This window comes from Leucopleurus acutus, assembly GCF_964270905.1.
Source record: "Leucopleurus acutus genome assembly, chromosome: 5".
NCBI classification, from domain to species: Eukaryota; Metazoa; Chordata; class Mammalia; order Artiodactyla; family Delphinidae; genus Leucopleurus; species Leucopleurus acutus.
This window is the reverse complement of record NC_139147.1, coordinates 75,996,375-76,022,312: the sequence shown is the minus strand read 5'-3', so window position 1 is coordinate 76,022,312 and position 25,938 is coordinate 75,996,375. Positions and strand designations below refer to the sequence as shown.

The window sequence follows — 25,938 nt, the reverse complement described above, 5'->3', positions numbered from 1 at the left end:
TTCATTAGCATTAATTCATTAGAACTAAAAATTGTGGCTCAAATGGGATCAAGACTTTAGTCTCTCTTTCAAGTAATATGGGTGTCTCCAATGGTAAACTGATCTCAATCTCAAAAAGTGGGTTATGAGACAGACTGTCCCAAGTACTATCTGAAACCAAACAGTATCATCCATCACATAAAAGCAACCACAACACACACTCAAATTCTCAAAACCAAATTTACAATGCTGTGTTTATTTATGTTTATGTGGATCTTTTGGTGGCCCTACAGGAAGAAAAACTCTAAGAAGTCTTTACTTACATCTCACATCTCTAATGAGAATTTGTAAACAACTGATCAATATTTCAGCAGGAAGGAAATGCTTATTTCACACACTTTCTTAATCACCTCTTCTTGTCAGGAGAGCCCTATCATTAGTTAATGTATGAATGTAACCTGATTCATTCATTTTTCTAGCAAATTATTTCTTAACTCTTTCCTCCCTACTTCTCCACGAGAAAGGAAAAAAATTTTAAATATATGTGTGTGTGTGTGTGTGTGTGTGTGTGTGTGTGTGTGTGTGTGTGTGTGTGTGTATGAATGAGGGTATGATTTGCTGTTCTTTTTCTTAAATTACTGAGACATCAGTAGTGGGCTGGGGAGGGTAGAGAGGAAGAAATGACTATCATTCATCATTACATAGCAGAGAGTTTGTTGAAAGAGTTCACTTTTTCAATATTCCCCAAAGCGTGGTATGAAAAATTATTTTAGGTGACATCCAGAAGAGACCTTTAAAATAAGATGATTATATTAAAATAATTATTTTTATATTAGAAAAAAAAACCCAGCACATTAAACTTGTGATTTTATAGATATAATTGCCAAGAAAAGGCTAAATTGATTTCCTTAAGTGTGTTGATTTAAAGGAAAATAATCACAGGGAGCACACAGATATAGTGAAATTACACAGGAAGTGCATGAATTTCTAGAGTTTGGGGCTACTGGGATAGTTGATATTTGCTCCTGACATATCAACAGATGTGACAAAAGTCACTTTAAGGATGCTATCTCCTCTGGGTCAGTTCCAAAAGACTACTCTAATTCATATCTGGGATGGTAGAGATACAAAGTGATGCTGTAAGATAAAATTACTTCCAGTATAATTGAAAAATAATCATCTCAACATGTGATGATGGGAATTACAAATCTAGGAGACAAATGGAAGTGTGGAGAGTTAGAGCCTGCCCCAGACAATGGATGGCAGAAGTCCAGGGCCCCAGTCCCACTTCTGAGACTGGGTGCCTTTTAGCACATTCCCTCCTAGAACCTCAGCTTGCTCATCTGTAAAAGGACTAAATTGTCTCTAAGGTTCCTTCCAACAGCATCAATCTAGGAGTCAAAGCACAAAACATTAACTCTGCATTAGGAGCACAGTTAACTGTTAAGTATGACAAATGGACTTATTGTTAACTAAGTGGCCCATAAATTAAATTGTTGCTTCTTGCACTCAATTTATCCACTTATTCAGAGCTATGTGTTAAAGAGCTTTATTATTTCACAGTGAATTTCACCCCATTGAAGGAATATATGAAGATTATTCAGAAGCTGACATTTTTTTTTCCCATCATTTTGTAGAGAACAAGGTACACAACAGTGACACAGTTCTGACTCCTGGATCAGAATAGAATGACAGAACAACATGTACTCAGGAATTTACCTAAAGATTGAGAATCAAAGGGGCAAGTTTTGTTTTCCTAGGCACCTTGGAACTCAATTCAAAATCTTTTCTACTGCTTAGCATAACCAACCATTATTCACATCTCTGTAACCTTCCCCCAACCTCCATGAGAGCTCCGAAAATGTACTAGCTCTTCCTCACATAAAGTCTTTGACACAAAGTACTGGAGCTAGAAGAGACTTCATAGGTCATCTATTTCTGCTTCGTATTAGATGTTCAAATCCCTCTGCAATATCTCAATAGTCATACAGCATCTGCTGATACAGTAAGAGTGAATGACTGGAAAGTCATAACCAGCCAAAGTATTCATTGGGTGTTCTCTATACCTGCATTCACTTCCTTTCAAACTCAATCCATCAAACCTACCTCTACTTCCCTGAAATCACCAAAATATCATAGTCTACTTTGATCTTCTCTTCTCTAGGCTAAACATCTTTATGGCCTTTACCTGATCCTTTTAAGTCACGATTTCAAACCCTATTCATACCCTGGTCATCATCTCCTGTGTGTACTCTAGTATAATAATATCCCTTGGAAAACATCCTACCCAAGACCAAATACAATCTTCTCCTTCCCACCTTCAAGTGTCTTGTAACCAGCATGGTGTACAATGGTACAACCTGCTGTATCATTCTATTCCCTCTCTCATTTGTGATTTCTTTCCCAAATTTATGGGACATGGACTGAAATACAGTTGTAGTGCAGAGACAGGCACCAGTGAAGTTCTAGGGCTTATCTCCAAATCTGAAACTGCTGTGGGAAGAATTTGGGGGTTTAGGCTAACATATCATTTCTAATTATAAATTCGAATGTAATTCAAAAATATAATTCAATGCAATAAGTATAATTCAAAAATCATCCTAATCTCTAAGGAAAACTAATAAAAATAATACTGAACAAAGCTATACACCTACATATGCATGTATATATATGTATGTGCATATATGTAAACAAATATACTTTAATCAGCTTTACTTTGCATCACAAATGATGATGGGGTGTGAATGATCACTTTTCCAAGATACTTGTGTCATGTAGTGTAAAACTGTGTTTATAAAAGCCGTTTTTCACAGTTCACATCAACTATATATATACTATATACAAATACTATATATATATATATATATATATACACACACATACACACACACACACATATACAGTTGTAAGTCTTTATAGTCATGAAATGTTTTCCACTCATTTGATCTTTGTATTGATAACTCTAAGATGGAAGGGAAAGGCTAGCACACTCATTTTCATATGAACACACAAAACTTCCCAAAATTCATATGGTTTGTAAACTACAGAGCCAAAAATATAACCCAGGCCTTTGGATTCCAGATCTAATTCTCACTTCACAGTATTATTCTCCCTAAATAATCAAGCGTCTGAGCGCCTAGTTTGGTTCTAAGACTCAATATTTTATCAAGTATAAATCTTAATGGTCCCCTTTGACCCAATTTCTTGAACATGCTTGTGCTCGATTTGGCAGTCTAATGGATATTTTTGTGTATCCCCCAAAAGAGGAAAGCACACGACTATCACTTTTTCAATGGGTTACTATTTGCTTAAAATCTTAATCAGAGTGATTTTAATCACAGACTGTGACAGCCAGATACTTCCATTAACATCCCCATAGAGAAACCACATGGGCTCCAAAAAAACCATTAGCAGCCTCTAGTACTCCATGCTAAGAGCATTCTTAGGAGGGGAAATCCAAAAACAAGAAAGCCAAAGCTAAGAGATTAAAGATTTATAAAAAGTCAAAATTTATAGCCCCACCTTCTGCCACCCCAAGTCAGTGGACCCTTGCCACCACTGCAATACACTGTGTTGCCCAAAACAAAACTTCCCAAATCTAGCTCCACACTAGAACCACCGGAGGAGCTTCTACAAAATATAAGCACATGGGACCTTTCTAACACGTGGGAGGTATGGTGTAGGACAAGGCAATCTGTTTTTTTTTAACAAGAGTCTGATGAGGCTATGATGTATCTGGTCCAAGCCTGGAATGTATTAATCATGGGAAGTCAATTAATCTTCGCAATGTTCCCAATCTCTCTCCTACAACGGCTTTCCTTTTCCTAGTCAATCATCTCATCAGCATATAAATAAATATGCCAAAATATTTTCATAAAACCAATGTTCCCCTTGATCCCACATTCCCTCATTTCTCCACACAACTTCACTGTGAAACTCTTAGATTTTTTTTTTAAAGGGCAAAGATTTTATTTTTTTTTCTTTAAGGGTTTAATGCCCTTTTTTTTTTTAACATCTTTATTGGAGTATAATTGCTTTACAATGGTGTGTTAGTTTCTGCTGTATAACCAAGTGAACCAGTTATACATATACATATATCCCCATATCTCTTCCCTCTTGTGTCTCCCTCCCACCCTCCCTATCCCACCCCTCTAGGTGGTCACAAACCACCTAGCTGATCTCCCTGTGCTATGCAGATTCTTTTATGTTCATTCTCTCCACTCTCTCACCTTCTAGTCTCTTGAGCCCATTCCGATCAGACTTTCACACCCACCTCTCCACTGAAACCGCTCGCCAAGGTTTGGGATGACCTCCACATTTTGCAATCTGAAGATCCATTCTCAGTCTACACCATACTGATCTCTCATCAGCATATGACCCAGTTGGTCATTCTTTCTTGCCACTTTCTTCACTTAACTCCTATTATCACACTCTCCTGAATTTCTTCCACTTCTTAGGCTAGTCCTTCTGAGTCTCTTTGGTAGCATTTAGCTCCTAATGGCTAAGTACAGGAGTACTGCAGGCGTAGTCCTCAAATCTATTCTTTGCCGTATCAACACTAATTCTTTTTTTTAATATATATAAATTTATTTATTTATTTTTGGCTACGTTGGGTGTTCGTTGCTGCACACAGGCTTTCTCTAGTTGTGGCAAGCGGGGACTACTCTTCATTGCGGTGTGTGGGCTTCTCACTGTGGTGGCTTCTCTTGTTGTGGAGCATGGGCTCTAGGTGCACAGGCTTCAGTAGTTGTGGCACACGGGCTCAGTAGTTGCGGCTTGCGGGCTCTAGAGTGCGTGCTCAGTAGTTGTGGCTCACAGGCTTAGTTGCTCCGCGGCATGTGGGATCTTCCCAGATCAGGGCTCGAACCTGTGTCCCCTGCATTGGCAGGCGGATTCTTAACCACTGCATCACCAGGGAAGTCCCCACACTAATTTTTTATGTAACTGAACACAGTTCTGGGATTCTAAATACCAACTATATGCTGATTATTCATACATTCATATCTAAGGCTCTGGACTCCCTAAATTCCAGAATTTTATCTCTCTATTCAATGTTTATCTTTTATTCTATGTCACTTTGAACATATTCAAAACAGAACACTTGAGTTTATCTCCCCAAAGCAACTCTACCCTTCTTTGTTTCCCAACTCAATGAAAGGCATCCCTCTTCACCTAGATGCTCAGGCATATTACTTGAGTCACCTTTGATTTCTCTCTTTCTCTCAATTAGCAAATCCTATCAACTCTACCTCCAAATATATCCCAATTCAGACCACGTCTCACCACCTAACACATTTTGACTCTCTTCCAAGCCTCTCACCAGAAAGACTGTAATAGCTTCCTAAACAGTCTCCTTGATACAGTCTACTATCATACTGCAGCCAGAGTGATCCATTTAAAATATAAATGGCTTTTCACACTCCTGTTCAAAACCCTTTCATGACTTTGCATAACTCTCAAAATAAATTCCAAAATACTTGCCACAGTCTACAATACAATAAACAATATCATTTCCTACCATTTTTCCTCATCTCATCTTGCTCTTGCCACGCTGCCTTTCTCCCTCATCTTCGAATATGTCAAGCCTATTCCTACTTCAGGATCTTTGCACTTGCTGCTCTTTCCAGCTAGAGCAAATTTTCCCTGAGTAATGCAAGCTTGATCCCTCGCTTCCTTTGGTCTCTGCCTAAAAGCCATTCCCTCGGAAAAGACTGCTGTATCTAAAGACATCTTCCTTTCTCTCTCTAACCCCTTAATGTGTTTACTTCTCTTTATAGCACTTACCACCACCTGACACTTTATTATATGCATGTTAGTTGTTTATTTATTTATTGTTTTACTTCTGCACCAGAAAGTCAGCTCTTAAAATAGAGATTGTTTTGCTCACCACTGAATCCCCAGCAATTAGAACACTACCTGGCAAAGAGTAGGTCGTTGATAAATGAGTGAAAGAATGAAGGAAAGAATGAGCAAATTTAGCCTGAAACACATGCTCTTTCTTGGCCCTATGCCTCAGCGCATGTTTTCCTTTACCCAAAATGCCCTTCCTCATCATTTTCTATGCAAGGTGGATGCCTATTTATTCTTTAAAATGCATCTCTGGTAGCATATTTCGCTGAAGCCTTCCCAGATAAGCCTCCCTGACTACACACACACACATCACCAAGCAGAAGGAACTGCTCTCATCTCTCTCTGTTTCCAAGGTAAATTGTTTCTACCTTTGGTCTAGCACCTACCCATGAAGATGTGTTTGTTGCTTATATCTTCTTTCCCTTGCCATACTACAAATTACTTAAGGCAGGAGTTGATTTATCTCTACATGCCCAACGCCAAGCACATACTAGGAACCCAATTATGTCTAGAATACGTCTGACTGTTAGTGCTCACATGAGCTTTTGCTATTTCCTCCTGTCTATGTTGTTATTTTTATTAGAATCTGCTGTCAATTAATGTGATTGCTCTACCTAAAAGTAGCTCATTTACTCTTTCTGCCTCACAGACAAAAGTGCCTGCAGATCCCAGGAATTAAACTCTAATATAGTGTATATTTGCTCACCATAGACTGAGAACTAAGTGGCACAAGCCCTCAATAATAGAAGTTACACTCTGGACACTGGAATATATTACCACACCCTTTGCAAGACCCTAGTTAGTAGTCATCTGTGGAAGAGTTTAAAGGAAGGTTAAATCAACAAAATGCCTTAACCTCTATCGTACTGTACCACTTTACAACACAGACTGAAAAGGTTCCGTGCCGTTGACCAGAAAAATTCATGTACAGCAAGATGTGATAGCTACTGGAAGATACAATTCTTATGCCAAAGAAGCTATAAATTTCATGTTGATAAAACTGGCTTCTGCCATTAACTCCCTCTCCAAGACAATATAAAATGGAGCTTTATTTTATCTCCAACAGAGCCTTTTGTCATAAATGCATCCAATATAATAAACTAGTAATAATAAATGTTGTATCTCTATTATGCTTTTTAGATTTTGCCAGTTAGCACACACACTATTTCAATTAGATTTCCAACAGTGCTTTGATGGATACAAGGATGATTTTATGTTCCTTATACAAGAGATGAGGATTTTGAGGCTCAAAGAGGTTAAAAATCTTGCCTAAGTTCATGAAATGAGTGAACGAAAGAAACATTGCAAATTAGTGTCCAAATTCTATATACTAAGAGTTAAAAGTCCTGGATTCAAAGATCCAGCCACTTCACACAGATACGGAGTTTTGAATAACTGTCTCAAGTTTGTTGGGACTGTTTCTTCAACTGTCAAATGAAAGTGTGTATTCAATTCCTAAAATTGTTGCTAGGACCTAAATATTACAGTTCTACATTTTGAGTCACGTATGCTCTACGCATAATATAATTGGTCCCTCCTTGTGAGAAGATTACAGCACAGGCATTATGTTTGCTTCCTAATATCTGTGGTGTGAGGTTGACAACAAGGTTCATTAGAATCACTGAAACCTGGTCATACCAAAAAGCTTCAGGAGGTGAAGAGATCAATCAGAACAAAGCCTTCGATCAGTCCTAATGTCTGCCTTAGAAATATACTTCCATCTTTTGAGGAAGCTGGCTATTTTCAGCTCTGCAGAACCTGCTAAGGAGGCCCAAGTGGCTTGAAAAGTAGGACTGACACAGATCTGAAGTCATCGGACAGTCTCAGCTCCACCTGTTCTTTCATTTATTTTTCCTCTTGAATCTCTAGAGGGATTTGCTTCAGTCTCAAGCACTCACTGTAGTTCCAGCTCAACCAAGAACCACTTCCTCTCAATTCAAAAGGTGGGTTGACAAAGTACACCAATTTACAATTCCCAAGAGAGGGGAGGGGCGGTGTAGCATACAATCAAAGGGAAATAGGGTTGAACATCAGACCATTCTCAGGTGTTTCTGTAGCACTTGAGTGCTGTATGTGATACAGTCAAACCAAACACCCAAACACTAAGGCAGATGCTGCAAATTCCTTTGATGCCAGTCCACTGTGCAACAGCCTTAATCAAAAGATGATTGTTTCTTTTATTTTTAAACTTTTTATTTTATATTGCAGTATACTTGATTAACAACATCATGTTAGTTTCAGGCATAGAGAGCAAAGTAATTCAGTTATAAATATACATGTATCTATTCTTTTTCAAATTCTTTTCCCATTTAGCTTGTTACATAATATTGAGCAGAGTTCCCTGTGCTATACAGTAGGTCTTTGTTGGTTATCCATTGTAAATATAGCAGCTCCCCAAGATGACTCTTTCTTAGTGATTTACTAACCTCTCCAGTTTAGGTGACCTCTCATTCTCAACACCTAATTGCCTCTGACAGGAATCCAAGCCTGGACACAGAGGTTTCTTTTCTAGTTAGCATGGTGCTGGATGTAAAAAAATCAGGGAATATTAGCCAAGCAAGGTTGCTCCTCCTACTATAAGTCAATACACGTTCTCAAATGAACATACAGATAATAAATATTTTATACTACGCTTAGTAAGTGTCAGAAAGTATTCCAAGAGATTCAAATACATTAACTCATTTTGCTCCACACCACATCCCAACAAAGTAGGTGCTATTACCATTTTACAAATCAGAAAAGTGAGGCCCTGAGGGGTTAAGAAACTTGTCCAAGGTCACGTAATTGGTAAGTCTTAGAGTCAGGTCAAACCCAGGCAACCTGGCTCCACGGTCCACGCTTTCAGCTAGAAATATTGAATCCCTCACACCCAGCTTCATGTTTCTGAACTTGATACATTTGTCTTAACAGGGATGAATTTCAAAAACACATAATTGAGTGAAAAAATAAGATGCAGAGAGATAAGTACAGTTCAAGACCTCATCTATAAATTTTAGAAACACTCAAAACAGCATCATATATGATACATAGTAAATTAAGAAGATCAGTCTTCATGTCTGCCTTAGAAACGTACTTCCATCTTTTGAGGAAGCTGGCTACTTTCAGCTCTACAGAACCTCCCATATGGATGGGAGGGACACACACCAAAGTCATTATAGTTGTTACCCCTGAGGAGGAAGGGATTCTGGAATAGAGCTGGGGATAGTTCTAAGTGATTTTAATTTTATCGGTAGTGCTTGACTTCTTCATTTTAAGAAAATCTGAAATGTATATCGCATAATGTTAATAATTTGCTCATTTTGAGTCTTAGGTATATTAGTGTTTGTTATATTAATCTCTGGCCATTTCTGTATTTTAACCTTAAAAACAAACTATATATCTTTTATCTCCTTTTCCTTCTTGTGCCCTCCCAATTCCAATTTCAGTTGAAAAAATAGAATCCAGAGTATTGCATCTTGGAAAACAAAATCATAATGATGATCCATCCAGTGCTAGTTAGCCTAATGTAAACTACAGCTAGAATATTTCCAGCTTGAGGAAAACAAATTAACAATCAATCTACTCAACTAGAACTTGAACAGAGCACATGTAAACAATCACAGCAGCAAACAGCAATTATCAGAGAAGATAACCTAAAAAAATATTAGGGAGAGTTTATCTCTACTACCAACATAGCAGTCCCTTCTAGAATAATGACACACTATACTTAGACACTAGACATCATTGATATCTTAATTAGGATAAGTTGTGCTCAGTTATTATCTCCCTTATCTAAGTATGAGTTACTTTAGAACAGGGTTCATGCAGACCCACTGCTTGGCACATAGTGTGGGTCTCATTAAATGCTGGATGAACAGACATATAAATGAAGTGATGTTCCATAATATCTTTGGTTTAAAAATCCAAAACTTTTCAACTCTTCAAGCAATAGGGTAGTAAGTGAGGCTGAACATTAAAATTCTTGTAACTGGATAGATAGCATTTTAGGGGGATGTTAGTGAGTTGTATTCCCTCAGGTAAAAATTAGAATTTCCCCTTGTCATAGAAACATACTACCTTGTTTTCAGACAGACTACCTTGTCGAGCCTTTCTAATCATACAAATATGTCAATTTCCTAGTCTCTGTCGCTGTAAAACTGCTCCAACCATTGAAGCAGATGCTTCTATCTGAGATGTTATGTATTTTTTTCAGTAATTTAAATTGGGTATATTTTGAACAGAACCAAGTTCATGCAGAGCTAAAGAATTCTCCCCTGCATTTAGGCTGCCCTATTTGAAAATCATTGTTCATTCTTAGAGGAGCTATCTTGTTTGTCCCAAGAGTTTCTGAGATGAGACCATGCAGGACTGATGCTCTTTGCAATCTACTTTGAAAGATAGATGGTAGAAAGGTGTAAGGCTACCTGGGTGACATCTGGTACACCTCAGCTGGTACTATTTAAAATGGAATAACCTAAACATTTGGAAATGTGCTGGTAACTACCATGATTGCTTTTTCTGGACCAGGAGTGGCCAGACCATGTCCTGTGCTGTGAGTGAGTGTTTCTCCTAAAGCACATGGATGCTTCACTCTCAGCCATCCTGCAATAAGAAAATCAATGAGCCTTGGAAGGGGAATGAGAATTACCTTATTGTTTCTCTGGAACCTGGAGAAGTAGTTCCTAAATGCTGGGGGAAACAAAGAATATCCATTATGCAGAGATAGTCCAGGAGTTACACAGAGATGACCAGGAGGCTCTCCTAAGAGAAGGACATGACCCATGGACTTTAGGAGCAGTAATAGTTAATGTCTGCCTTTAGATTTCCATTCTCTGCACTGCTATACACCTCTGCTTTCCTCAAGTATTCAGTAAATTATTCGGAAGACCTACAGTCTGGTTTTCTTTAAAATTGAAAAGAGGAGAGTAACAAAGCTCCGGCATCTCAGTGTTTCAGAGTGAAGAATACTGGCAGACATGTTGAATAACACCAGGACATGTTTGTGGAACGTGGCAATACCTCTCAGTACTTCCTAGAAATGACCTAGTGAGAGAAACACAACAAAGAATGGAAAAACAGCAATCTACTGAATGAGCCTAGCGGCCAGGACTTGAAAATAAATTAAAATGATTTTACTTAGTCCTGAGGAGGTCAGGAATTTTTTCAGTCACACTGATTCTACAGTAATAAAATGTAATGTGACTCTTGGTTGCTTCCTGTTTTGATCTTCTAAATAATCTACCAACACAACAGAGAGTTAAAACTTGAGCAACATGAACTCCTAAGAATAAGGTTTGTGCTGCTATGTTTAATTCCAAAAATCCAGTCATCAAAAGTCACTTAAAAGAATATCATCCAATAAGAAAAGATCATTTACTTTCCTTATAGAAAGAGAAATGCAAAGTAAAGTTAAACCAAACTAAGATACAATTTCACCTGTCAAATTGGCGAGATTTGAAAGTTTGGTAATGCCTGGTGTTGCCAATGGTGTAGGTGCATGCAGACTTTCGAGTATAGTGACGAGTAATGGAAATGGCAGGGGTCAGCACACCACAGCCTGTGAGTGAAATCCAGCCTGATGCCTGTTTTTGTACTGCCCATGAGCTAAAAACAGTTTTTACATTTTTAAATAGTTGAGAAAAATCAAAATAATAATATTGTGTGTCATGTAAAAATTATATAAAATTCAGATTCCATGTCCTTAAATAAAATGTTATTGGAACTAAAAGAAAAAAAAATATCATCCAAATTACCTGTTAGAGCCAAATTACTCTGCAATTCCATTTTCTATGGATGAAATAAAATCCAGAATTTTATGGATGAAATAAAATCCAGAATTTTCCTTAATGCTGTGATTATAATTATTAGTTTTAAGAAAACAAACTGGAATCTTCACAAATGAAATTGGCTAGATTCAGACTCCTATAGCTTTTTACCAGAATAAAGACCTGTCTTAAACAATAAAGGAAAGTTAAGCATACAGATCAAAATATTAGATATATCCTAAGATTTAGTATGGTGCACATTTTTTTACCTTAAATTAAGAGAAAGACTAAGATGGGATAAATCACACACTAACAGCATGCATTTGGTATTTTATAACACCAGGAGGGATGAAAGGCAAGAAAAAGAAGAGCAGGAAATACTAAATACCAAGTGCTCAGGCTTTCACAGGCTAAGAACCTTACAGATATTAATGCATTTAATCTTCAGAACAACCCTATAAACTCAGAACTATTGTTAAGCCCCATTTTACATACGAGACACAGGTAACTAGCCCACAGTCACACACAGCCAGGAAAATATTATACGGTGGTCAAAAGTGTAAGTTACTGGAGAATATATGGATATATCAACACCCTTAAAAATAGTTATGCCTTTGAAAGTTACACACTGTAAGAATAAATTTTTGCTCCCACTTTCCTCATTTACTTTTGGTCCACAAAAGAGGCTCTTTTGTCTTTTCCAACAAATGGGAAGAGAGTTCTGTGCCCTTCCATCCACCCTTCTCATTCCTTCACAAGGAAGAGGAAAAACTTATCTGATTGGTGAGACTGGGGAGAAAAAATGGGGCCAGTGAAGCTTAGCCTGCTGTGGTCTCTCTCTGTCTCTGTGGATCTGCCTACTCACAGGCTGGACACATTCTTAGCTTCTGGGTAGGCAAAAATAGCTCTGGTCCCAGACCTGTCTTTAGAGGTAAATATGGAATGCAAATCTCTCTGCTCTGCTACTGGGGTTCAGCAGGGGTAAAGGTGGATTTCTTGGCAGGTGGGCCTGCTCTATAGATCCAAACTTCCCTCTAGTGGTTCGCATACATCAAGATTTAGTTTGGTGTTAAATTCAATTTTGACCATTCTCTAATCCAATTGTCCAGCAATCCAGGAAGAAAGCAGATACATTAATAGCTATCTGTTTCACAATTTTATTTTCTCAATTGTTTTGAACTCAGGATTAAGGTAGAAGGTAGAGGGAAGGAGAAGAAAGAAAAGTTATAACTGATTACCATCCCCTAAGCCCACCACACACCAAGATCGCTACACAAAGATATTCGTCAAAAATTCTTTAAAACAAAATTTAAAGGCTTAGAAAAATGGATGTGATCCAACAGTAGGCAGATGACAATTATAGCATAGATATGTGAGGTCATTCTATAATTTAAAGGCATATTTAGAAGAATTTTTGGCAAAATGACATCTCTGTTAGTGTTTTTTAACATATATGAGTTTTAAAAAAAGAAAATACAAATGGTTCACCATTTCACACCCAGCTATATCCTCCTTTATATATATAAAGTCAATATGTACAAATCATTAGAAACAATGTAGAAATGCACAAAGCTAAAAAGAACCCTCCTTTTCCACTGTCCCAAAAGTATCTCTCTCCTACTAAGCACTATTAACAGCTTCTTGTAATTCCTCTTAGAAAAAAGTATTTTCCAAATATTTCAATGAGTGTCTCTTTCCATATTTAGAATAACTGTTTAAGCGCATAGGAAAAGAAACAAAGCATATAACTTTCATGTGATAACTTTTGTTTTTAAAATTCACACACCAAGAATAAAAGGGATTATATTGAGGTTATGGTTTTATAAGTGATTTTCTTATTCTATAGAGATTTTACATTTTCAAAGTTTCCTGCTATGAGCAGAAAACTGCATAATCTAAAATATATATCACTAGTTTTTTAAATTAAAAAGGGAACACATTTTCATTAAAATTCAAATAATATAGAAATATGTTAAGCAGAAAACAAGTCTCTGCCATCAAACTCCCTAAAGGTAACTGCCATTAACAATTTTGAACACATTTAACCAAAGACACAAAGATACACACATACACACACACACTTGCATAAGTGCACAGATATTTTAAATATAGATACATTTATAAATTTAAAATTTTTCAGGAGAAAATAAACTTACATAGACATATGAATCTTCACCTGGGTAAGGCTTGGTCCCCTAATCTGTATTATATAACTATAAAGAAAAATGCTATCCTGCCTAACTTGTAGTGAAGTTTGGAAGCCAAAGGCCAAAAGTAGTGACAGATATTCTTTACTTTCCATACTGTGGCAGTTTAAGAAAATGCACCACCAATCTTTCACTCTGTTTCTCACCATTTCCAGGCCATCCCCTTGTACCAGGCTGGCACAGAACATTACTGCCTGGAATTCCTGTTCTCAATTAATCTGGCTCCAGTCTTTGGGTGGCTGGAACCACAGGCACATTCACTATCCCCAGTCCGTGAGCTACTTACAGAGTGCTAAAATGGGCTGGGGGTAAGTGGTTCATCACTGTCATTTTGAGAATGGCTTCATAAAGACTTTATCTATGCTACCTACCCACAAGTTCCTCAGTGCCAAGGTCAGACACTGAGCCAACATGGTGATTCACTGATTCTCAAGTTCCTCCAAGTTAAGCAAATAATTAGTGCCTTAGAGCATGATCCAGCTAGCAACAACCCCCCTCCCCTCAAAAAAAGAGATTCATTTTGTGCCACTAAGTTTTATTTAAAGACCATGCAATCGAATCCCAGCTGGCTTCATTGAAGCAGCAACGTGGGCAATCAGTGACACCAACTGCAATGCTATCGTTTCTATAAACAGTAATGAGTGGAGAGGGTAGGACGGTACTAGAAGCTTATGTATAAACAAGAAAGATCATTTCAGCAAGAGAGATTGTCTTGGCAGATTCACAGTATCTTTCTGATATTCACCCTAGGAAATGCGAATACTCTGCAACACTTACTGGCATTAGAAGTAATATTCGGACATGGCATTCATAACATTGTGCAATGAAAATAACACAGCATAAAGGTAGCAATTTCATACACTAAATTGTACAAAGGAAAGCTTCATTGTTTCAAGATATCCCATGGAAATTGAGAGAACAGATCTAAAAGTACTCCCTGGATGTCTCTTTCTGACTCCAATACCAGAGAATAAAACTTGCACCCTTCTTAGAAGCTGATGTGTTATATCTGGCTGTGAACAAATGGACTTAGGTTGAAGGAGGGGCAGAGGAGAGGTATAACAGATAACTAGGCAGGATATCTGAGTATGAGCAATGCTGGGTAGGCTTTAATGAGTTGTAGGCTAATTCTTTGTAAAACATTGCTTTTTTATATCTATGTCTTATTCAAACACATTCTTCCAGTAAAATATACAGAGATACTATTCCTTTTCATGAGAGCCCCCATCTGCCTCACCCAGCACTACCTTTTGAATTCCTAAATGCTTTTTCAAGCTCAGGGAGATAAACACGAATTCCAGGCAGAATTAATTATTCCTTTTTTGAGATGATTCTTACCATAGACCATTAACTCAGGTAAGAGATTGTTAAACTGAAATAAACGGAGGCTCCCAGGTACTCCACTTTTGGCATGTATCATATCCTGCCTAGTATGGTACCTCTTGCTTGTCCATCTCTCTCCCTGCTGGGCCTCCTGTGCCTAACACAGAGCCTAGCAACAATCGGTCCACAAAGAGTGTTTGCTAAATTGAAAAATGGCAACCCCTGTAGCCAGAGACATGTTTCTTTAACTTTCTATCCTAAGATGGATAAAGACAGGAAGAAGGGAGGGGTGCCAGCTGTGGAGGGCTATTTGGCATGACAAACATACCCAAGGCTTCTGGAAAAGTCTGCCTTCCCTCCTCTCTTGTGCTTTACTTAACCCAGAGCCAAGCAAATGGATTGCTGGTCCATGACCCAGATGGAGCATTCAGCCCAATCCCTTCACCATAAACTACTGCCCTGGTTTTCTTCACAGGCACACAGCTCTTAGTTTATAAGCTGAGAGAAAAACAATTTTATTTGTGTTTTCTTTTGTCTGGCAAAACTGCAGCAGAGATGAGAGTTGCCACATTTGCACTGTTTTTCAGGTAATATAGCTAGCTCTTTCTTTCCAGGAACTTGGGGGTATCAAAACGTAGTTTCTACATTGCAAGGTAAGTAGAAAGGAGCACCTGAGTCCTTAAGGGTCTTTCAGTTAAACTACCACTTTGAAAGAATAATCTAAAATATCAGTGGAGCTTCATTATATCTTTGGGGGAATGATAAACACCATTTAAGAAGCAATGTACCCACTAGTTTCAGGACAGGCACTAACTTACTTGATGACAAAAACGCATACTTTGGTATGCTAAACTAATTATTCAAAGATTAGGAAAGGAAACCAATACGTCAATTCATTATATACTACAGATGATATCATAGAGAAATTAAAGTGTTTGACTAGAAAGAACCTTAAACAGAGCCCAATAATCTTCCATTAAATTTTATTAAGTTAAACTGTACTGCCTTACTATATCAATCAGGATCGGCTAGATAACAAATAATCTTAAAAATCTGTTACTTACAAAAAGAAGTTTTAACTTCTCATTTGTGCTAAATGCCCATCATGGGTCACATAGTAAAGCCCTATTACTACAGATACTCAGGGACACAGACAGATGGGGTAACCACTACCTTGAACATCATCAGAAGGTCACAGCAGAAGGTGAAGTGTGCTCTGGCTATTAAACCTTCCACATGGAAGTGAGGCATGTCACTTCTGCTCATGTTTTGTTTGTTAATGCAAGTCATATGGCCATACGTAAGTTCAAGGGAATTCGAGAATGCTATCCTGCAAAATGCCCAAGAGGAGAACCCAAAATACTAAGTGAAGAGTAGTAATGCCTACACATTTGCATATAGTAGGCACTTAGCAAATTGCTTTTGTTAAGTACTGCAAGACAAATGAACTAATAGTAAGCACTAACGTTTTGAATTTTCTGACATTAACACTGAAAATGTTACATAAAACAACAAAAATCCTTTTGAAAATGAAAGCTAAAAGGAAGTGATGATCATTTTGTATATTTTATGATTCTTATTCGTTTTAGCCATTGAAGCACTACTGAAATAGTGAAGAATATTAGGCTTATGACATAAAAACCCACTCAAAAGGAACCTTCATCTTCACAACTTGTGACTATACCATTTTACAAGAATTCCCCTAGAGTGATAGTTATAACTGTCACTAACCAACCACCCCACTAAATAACCAACCACCCCACTAAATAACAATGAGTATATAAAGCGCAACAGTTTTCATAGGATCACATGTTAAATCTAGGATCCAGTAAGAAATAGGGAACAGCCTAGAGCTATCATTATTTCCACTTTTTTTTCAGATGAAAATACTGAGTTTGAAAGATTGTTAGTGATTTTATTGAGACTGCTTTATAGCTAGGTCTTCTGATTCTAAGTCCCATGACTTTGCAACAACCTATGCTTCTCCCTCACACATATTACCACTTCTGTTTGGATCTGTTAATATTTGAGAGACTGACTCTGTATGTAAATTGACATGTTATCTATTTTTACAAGAGGTCGTTATCACACACCATACATACTTTCAAATTTTTCACATTTAGGAAAGATATATCCAAGTTATAATCTATTCATGTTTTACTTAATGTAGACAAGGAAAAACAAATAATATTAACATACATCTCTGCTGGCTTCCTGAAATATGTATTTTCAAACATAAAACTTCAACATCAAGCATGTTAGTTTAGAATATAGTTATTTGATATATTTCAGCCCTTACAAATATGCTGGCAAAAGATAATGTCTAAATAATCTGAATTGAACAAAAGTAGAAATATGAGATCTCATTGCTGATTTCATTTCAAAAGTGTATATTCTCATATTTCACATGTAGTTAAATTAACTAATTAGTTCTTTTACAATGGTTTTATTTTTCATTTACAGTGGTAAGTAAGCAGAAAGTCGAAGTTTTAGAAAGGATGAATGAAACCTATATATATTCTAATCTTTCCAAATATAATCTTCATAGCTCCCGCACAGACTGAAAATAGGTACTTAACCAAATGAATCAGATCCCCCAGAATAACATATGAAGTTTTAAACCTGAAGCCTATTATAATATTGTTAAATTTTTGAACATTAAAGTTATTTGGAATTTATGTACCAAAAAATTATTTTACAAAGAGACATTTGTTTAGACATAATAAGGGTGCCTTTCCTCTCTCCTCACACCCCACCCCCAATTTTGTAAACAGAAACCCAAAGACACAAAAACTGGATTAGCACTAGCAAGGTTACTGGACAAAACCACTTTAAAGAGAACTTACACCTGAAGAAAGAGAGAGATGGACAATGGAAAGTGTGGTGAAACAGTTCGCCTCATCCTCAAGGCTTCAGCAGAGAAGTATCACACTTACTTGGTTGTACTTCTTTTTTTAATTAAAATTTTTAATCGTTTTTCTCAATATCGCAGGTCATTAAAAGGGTCTGATTTTCTTTCTTTCCCTCCCTGAGCTTTTCCTGAGGGACCCAGTCGGTTAAACCCAGGCCTAATTGGGACTCTTCTGTTTCAGCATCAGTTCAGAAATTTCTTGAGCTCCAGGGCAAAAGGCACTCACTGACGATGACCAGATGTCTACTTTCCAGACAAGCAAGAAAAATAAAAGATACCTGCCTGGCCAGCCACCTGTTTAAAAGTCCCCTCTCCTGTCGAACGCACGAGCAACTTCTCAAGAGAAGACTTTGAGCAACTCCAAGTCGCACGCCGCCCTCGCAGGTCACAAGGAGACAGCCGCGAGGAAGTGCGAAAGCAGGTCACTGTAAGCACCCCTCGGAAAGAGACCCGCGGGTTCCAGCTCAGGCGCTAGGCGACAGCGAAAGCGTTCTATAAAACACGGATGACTTCAGGGATTTAAGAGAGAAAAAAAAAAAAAAATCCAAAGACAGAACCGGCGACGGGGCCATTATCTTGCCCCAGTAAGGAAACGCCTTCCTTCCATCACTTACAGCGCTGATTAAGGGCGGGGGGGGGGGGGAGGGGGGGGCAGAGAGGGGATGAGGAGGAGGGAAGGGGGGGGCATCTGCAGGTTTAGGGCTAAGGAAGGAACATTTTCTCACCACTTAGACTGTTGCTGGACCTCAGGCTCCTTCCACAGAGACACTGCAGCATATGCACTCCTTTCTTCAAAGAAAGCTCAAGAATCTTCATGGAGAAGCGCGTGTGTGGGGATGGTCAACCCCCCGCCCACCTCCGCTAATTGTCCAACCAAAAGGCGGCCTGTCTTGGGAAGCCGGATCCCGAATCCATGGTCCGTGCGTCCCGGGCGGAGAGCGGTTCGCACCTTGGCGGGGCCGGAGCCGGGGCCAGGGCAGGAGCACAGCGGACGCGGGGCCGGGGCCGGGCGGGGAGTAGGAACGGCCGCCCGGCTGGGGACAGCCCCTGGGGGAGCGGGAGGCGCGGCCACACCCCAGCGGGCTCGACCGTGACACTTTGGGACTTCCCGAAGGAGGCGGCGGGGCTGCGGGCTGGAGGGTGAGCGCACCGGCTGCGCGGAGGACGTCACTGTGGGTTGCTGCCCCTTTCCAGGTGCGGGCGCAGGGAGGGAAGAGGGCGGGGTCCCCGGGGTCCCTGGCCTTCTGGCCTGGGGGCTCGGGACACCCCCTCAGTTTCTGTTCTCCGCGTCGGGCGGTGAGCCCTGGCCGCCCGCCCGCCTCTGTGCCCCCGCCGTGCGGGGCTGCGGGGCGCGGAGAGGAGCTCCCAGGCCGGAAGGCAGCGCTCCCGCGGGCTGCGCGCGGGCCAAGGGCGACTCCGGCGTGGGAATCCGGCGGAAAGGAAGCGCCCGCAGGAAGGGCTGGACCCTGGAGGCTGCCGAGCGTCAGAAGCGACTCCGGGGAACAGGGGGGTGGGGCTGGGGAGGCGGGGATGTGAAATAAAGAAAGCTCTTGGATTCAGGCGCGGAGAGCGAAGGGGTCTCTAGGCATGGGCCGGGCGCTGAGGTGGGGGTCTGGACACCTGGATTTTCTGATCCGGGCTCTGTGACCTTGGGTAAGTTACATACCACCCTGGGCGTCACTTTCTCTCTCCGCAAATCAGGGCGGGGAAGAGGGTGCAGAATAGAGAACCGGCAGCTGCTTGTTTGTCCCCGTGCCTCCCAGTCTCCTGGAAAAGCTTAGCACAGGTGCCACGGGAAGGCAGGTGCAGGTGGAGTAAGGCAGGCCAGAAGGGACGGCCAGAGTTACAGAAGGAGACAGATGAGGCGGGAACTCTTAAAACAACAGCGGTATTTAACTTTTTTTTTAACATCTTTATTGGAGTATAATTGCTTTACAATGGTGTGTTAGTTTCTGCTTTATAACAAGGTGAATCAGTTATATATATACATATGTTCCCATATCTCTTCCCTCTTGCGTCTCCCTCCCTCCCACCCTCCCTATCCCACACCTCTAGGTGGTCACAAAGCACAGAGCTGATCTCCCCAAGCTATGCAGCTGCTTCCCACTAGCTATCTATTTTACGTTTGGTACTGTATATATGTCCATGCCACTCTCATTTTGTCACAGCTTACCCTTCCCCCTCCCCATATCCTCAAGTCCATTCTCTAGTAGGTCTCTGTCTTTATTCCCGTCTTGCCCCTAGGTTCTTCATGAACTTTTTTTTTATTATTAGATTCCATATATATGTGTTAGCATACAGTATTTCTTTTTCTCCTTCTGACTTACTTCACTCTGTATGACAGACTCTAGGTCCACCCACCTCACTACAAATAACTCAATTTCGTTTCTTTATATGGCTGAGTAATATTCCATCGTATATATGTGCCACATCTTCTTTATCCATTCATCTGTTGATGGACACTTAGGTTGCTTCCATGTCCTGGCTATTGTAAATAGAGCTGCAATGAACATTTTGGTACATGACTCTTTTTGAATTATGGTTTTCTCAGGGTATATGCCCAGTAGTGGGATTGATGGGTCGTATGGTAGTTCTATTTGTAGTTTTTTAAGGAACCTCCATACTGTTCTCCATAGTGGCTGTACCAATTCACATTCCCACCAGCAGTGCAAGAGGGTTCCCTTTTCTCCACACCCTCTCCAGCATTTATTGTTTCTAGATTTTTTCATGATGGCCATTCTGACCAGTGTAAGATGATATCTCATTGTAGTTTTGACTTGCATTTCTCTAATGATTAATGATGTTGAGCATTCTTTCATGTGTTTGTTGGCAATCTGTATATCTTCTTTGGAGAAATGTCTATTTAGGTCTTCTGTCCATTTTTGGATTGGGTTGTTTGTTTTGATATTGAGCTGCTTGTAAATTTTGGAGATTAATCCTTTGTCAGTTGCTTCATTTGCAAATATTTTCTCCCATTCTGAGGGTTGTCTTTTGGTCTTGTTTATGGTTTCCTTTGCTGTGCAAAAGCTTTTAAGTTTCATTAGGTAACATTTATTTTTGTTTTTATTTCCATTTCTCTAGGAGGTGGGTCAGAAAGGATCTTGCTGTGATTTATGTCATAGAGTGTGACTCTACTACCCAAAGCAATCTACAGATTTAATACAATCCCTATCAAACTACCACTGGCATTTTTCACAGAACTAGAACAAAAAATTGCACAATTTGTATGGAAACACAAAAGACCCCAAATAGCCAAAGCAATCTTGAGAACGAAAAATGGAGCTGGAGGAATCAGGCTCCCTGACTTCAGACTATACTACAAGGCTACAGTAATCAAGGCAGTATGGTACTGGCACAAAAACAGAAATATAGATCAATGGAACAGGATAGAAATCCCAAAGATAAACCCACGCACATATGGTCACCTTATCTTTGATAAAGGAGGCAAGAATATACAGTGGAGAAAAGACAGCCTCTTCAATAAGTGGTGCTGGGAAAACTGGACAGGTACATGTAAAAGTATGAAATTAAAACACTCCTTAACACCATACACAAAAATAAACTCAAAATGGATTAAAGACCTAAATGTAAGGCCAGACACTGTCAAACTCTTAGAGTAAAACATAGGCAGTATTTAACTTTGATGCGATATTCTGTTAGGCTCTGTCTCTGCCAACTGACCCCAAAGATGACTAGGGAGCTTCCCTTTGGGTCTAAAGGTCTCGATTTTTTTTTTTTCCATCATCCTTTGCCTTTCTCTTTTCTTTTTTCTTTTCTTTTCTTCCTCCCTCCCTCCCTCCCCTTCCTTTCCTTTCCTTTCCCTTCCTTTCCCTTCCCCTCCGCTCCCCTCCCTTCCCCTCCTCCCCTCCCCTCCCCTCCCCTCTCCTCTCCCTTCCTTCCTCCCTTCCTTCTCAGATGCCATCATTGCCCTTTTGGAATAAGTCTTATGAGTGATGCATACAAAGAATGCTGGCATTGGGATTGGACTCCACCCTATCAGGAATTTCAGGGCAAGAAGGGTCCTTAGAGGACACAGCAATACAGCAAGTAGTTAAAAGCACAGACACCAACAACAGGCAGCCACAGTGAAAATTCCTACTAGCTGTGTGACCTTGAACAAATCACTTAACCTCTTTGTGCCTCAGTTTCCCTATCTCTAAGAGAGAGTTAATAATAACATCTACCTTCTATACCCCTTGTTGAGTGTTTAAAAAAAAGAAACTTGATAGAAAATAAGTGCTATAATAATGTTAGCAATTATTATTCCTTAGTCCTCAACCTGTAGGGTTTTCCATCACTCCCACCTTCCCATGAATGCCAGCGTCCATTTCAGTGTCCACATTTCTGCTTGAACAGTTCAGGTGACAGAATTCACCAGCTCCCCAGGGAGTTCACTGCACAAAACCTGTTTGAAGATTTATCCTGACATTGAACCAAAATCTTACTTTACTTTCTTTCCACCCATTGTCCCCAGACCACCTAGCACTAGCTGGTTAGCTCTTCCCAGCAAAGGAGTGAAAATGGTTTTCATCACCCCTTTCCTCTTTCTCTTCTATAGGCTAATCCTTCACAGTTCTTGTGGGGTTCCCTGGAGATTGAAGCTTAAGGTTGAAGTTGCCTGGAAAAATATTCTTTCAGAAGTCTCTTCCTTATTCCTCTCAAAGATGATGGAAGAAAGCCAGAACATCAGCAGGGCCTCCTGAGCCTTCAGCCACCACTGGCTCCACATTCCCTTAAGTCCTTTCAGAATTGAGCTCCAGGCAAGGTCATTTGGGGTGGTTCCAAGACTCAAGAAGATATGTGCAGACCTTCCTTCCAGTCGCCCCTTAGTCCCCTTGTTCAGTGTGATCACCAAAGCTCTGTGGGCTCCACAGTCCTTGAAGAACTTGCTAAAGCCACCACACTGTCATCACTGGAGAGGTTCTGAGGCTCCAGGGCAAGCTGGGCCATGGCCTTTGTCTTTCTGGTCTCTGCGGGAATTAGTGAGAAACTTGGCTCATCTGGGGATTCTACCCATAGAAATTCCCCACGGAGAGGGAGATAATTAGCAAAAGGAAAACATCTAAAAATAGTCTTTCCTGCTGCAGCAGAGACAGAGAGCTTTCCGGTAGAGCTCTCCTGCTCTGGAACCCAATGCCTAGAGCTGTTTTGTACTTTGAGAGAAAAGCTATTCCTTGAAACGTAGCAAAGGAATAGGATGAGGCCCCTATCAAGGAACTTGGGCAGAGCAAGCAAATCCATGTGTGATTTAAAACACACATGACCTCTAGAGCATCAATTCTCATATTCACAACAAGCCTTTCTGCCTACCTGGGAAGACTGTTGCAAGGATTCAATGAGGTGAAACATGTGAAAGAGCTTTGAAGGTTTTAATTATCTACACAAGATAGGGTGCTCTTATCAACTGCCCTGGGTTCTAAGTGCACCTTAATGGTCTGACATAGTGGCTCTTTTATTTGATTATAGTTCTGTCTCCTTAACAGAACTATAAACTCTTAGAAAACAGGGCAGGAAAGCCAACTCTGTCACAAATAATACTTAAATGTCCTGCTGTCTTGTTTAAGCAGCTGTCACAGTGATTCTTATGGCCAGGTATATTCATCGCAAAGAAAGTGGATCATCATAGTACTTGGAAAACAAACTGGGGGATCACATTTATAGATATTTTTTGTTGTTATTGAACTCTCAGATGAGTTCAGATTACACCAAAGTGAGCACATAACATTTAAATTGAAAATATTTTCTTACTATAAATTATGGATATTTGGTTGAAGTAGGTATAAAGAAGAATTGATCAATTGAATTGTATTACTTAGAGTTAGTTTTAAAAAAATAAAGATTTTTGCCCTTATCAGACTTTCATGTACATGCTTGTTAAAACAACTCCTAAGGTGACATCCAGCTTCACAGTCAGGTATGTAGATATATAGTCTTCCTTAAGTATCTTGGGCAGAACATAAGGAGACTGCATTTTTACAAGTACCATAACATCCAAAAGCAAGACAAAACAAGCAAATAGTAATAGCCAGGTGCACAACGGATGGTAGGAAAAGAGCATATTTTAGTTTAATCAAAACTTGGAAATTTTCTGCTTTCTGTGTGTTATTCCCTAAGCCAAAATGAAATTTTTGCTGGCAATTATATTTTTAAATTTTAAATTGAAGATATATAATGACCAAATTTTAAGTTATCTGTCTCTAATTAAAATTTCATAAGTTAGATATTCTTTCTGTTTTCTTATTGACCTTGGACCAACTCTAGCAAGTGACTCGCCAGTGTAATTTCAAAATGAAATCATTTATCACTTTCTGAGAGGGATTGGGAAATCTGGTACATAATGATAGGTGAACTTATTTAAATTCTTAGTATCTAAATTTTTCATTTTATAAAGAGTTATTTACTCACAGATGGTATAAATTAATAATTGTATGAGGAAGTTCTGAGATTTTTAAGTGGTAATTTATTTCTGTTCATATTAAACATAGGAATCTGTTGACTCTTGACATCAGCTCTTCAATTAATGTATGTATCTGTTTGGAAGCCTATATTGAATCAGTAATAGCATACTCAAGAGTATTGCCAGGTCTGAAAACTTTTAATGAGTATATTAATGTCAAAATGTCTATCAAAAGGAAAGCAACTTTATTTCACAAAGAAACCAAACCAACATATAAACTGAAAGATGAAAACCAGTCTAATAGCTAACACAGTATCTTTGTTCTATGTTATATGTCTAGTCCACCGACTGCCAGGATAAAAACCAGGTCTGTATCTCATGTCTTTAGAAATACCCTCAAATCCAATTTTTATAGGCAACTATCAGAGACTGAATGTTTATATCTCCCTAAAATTCATATATTGAAATTCTAACCCCTAAGGTATTGGGAAGTGGCATCTTTGGGAAGCTTCACCCTCATGAATGGGATTGGTGCCCTTATAAAAGAGACCCCAGAGAGCTCTCTCTCCCCTTTCATCATGTGAAGTCACAGAGAGAAGATGGCCATCTATGAGTCAGGAAGCAAGCCCTCACCAGACACTGGATCTGCTAGTGCCTTGATCTTGGACTTCCCAGACTCTAGAACTGTGAGTAACAAATGTTGGTTGTTTAGGCCACCTAATCTAAGGTACTTTTTGTTATAGCAGCCTCAACAGACAAAGAAAGCAGGAAAATCAATCTTATCAGATGTGATAAAAACAGTCACTGGCAGCAAACTTATTTATTAATGACATATATGGTCCAAATAAGTTAAAATCACTTTAAACTATTTTCAAAAAAGCAATGCATGAGGTTTTTTTATTGTTATCTTCTTCCTCTTGTTCTTTTTTTATTTGTTGTTCTTCTATTTATTCTTCTCTAAACTTTTTATTTTGAAATAAATTGAGACTTACAGACAAGTTGCAAAATAATAGAGTTCATGTATACTCTTCACCCAACTTCTCTTACTATTAACAACTCACACAGTGAGTATTAACAACTCACACAGTGTATAGTTATCAAAACCAGAAAATTTATACTGGAACCATGCTATCAAATAAACTACAAACTTTATTGAATTTTTACCAGGTTTTTTTCCCCCTAATGCCCTTTTCCTATTCCAGGATCCAACTAGGATCCACCCTGCACTTAGTTGTGTGTCCTTAGTCTCCTTCAGTGTATGGCAGTTCCCCAGTCTCTTCTTGTCTTTCAGGACTTTGAAACTTCTGATAAATATTGATCAAATATTTTGTGGAATGTCTTTCAATTTGGGCTTGTCTGATGCTTTCTAGTGATTAGTCGACAGTTATTCATTTTCAGCAAGAATGCCACAGAAGTGATGTATCCTTTTCGGTAGGATCTTATCAAGAGCTACATGATGTCAACTAGTGTTATTAACATCAATCACTTGGTTAAGGTAGTGTCTGCTAGGTTTCTGTACTGTCAAGT

At 39.2% G+C, this 25,938-nt stretch overlaps 1 protein-coding gene across 1 annotated transcript in view; it reads right to left on the bottom strand.

Moving 5' to 3' along the window:
- The window catches only part of FGF12 (fibroblast growth factor 12), a gene marked incomplete at both ends in the record, with an annotated part of 353,542 nt that extends 334,712 nt beyond the window's left edge, over positions 1-18,830 (bottom strand). Inside the window, one exon of the mRNA XM_082840461.1 lies at positions 18,740-18,830. Within this exon, the coding sequence (XP_082696587.1) occupies positions 18,740-18,830 (91 nt within the window). The remainder of the gene's footprint in view (positions 1-18,739) is intronic.
- Between the last annotated feature and the right edge of the window lie 7,108 nt (positions 18,831-25,938).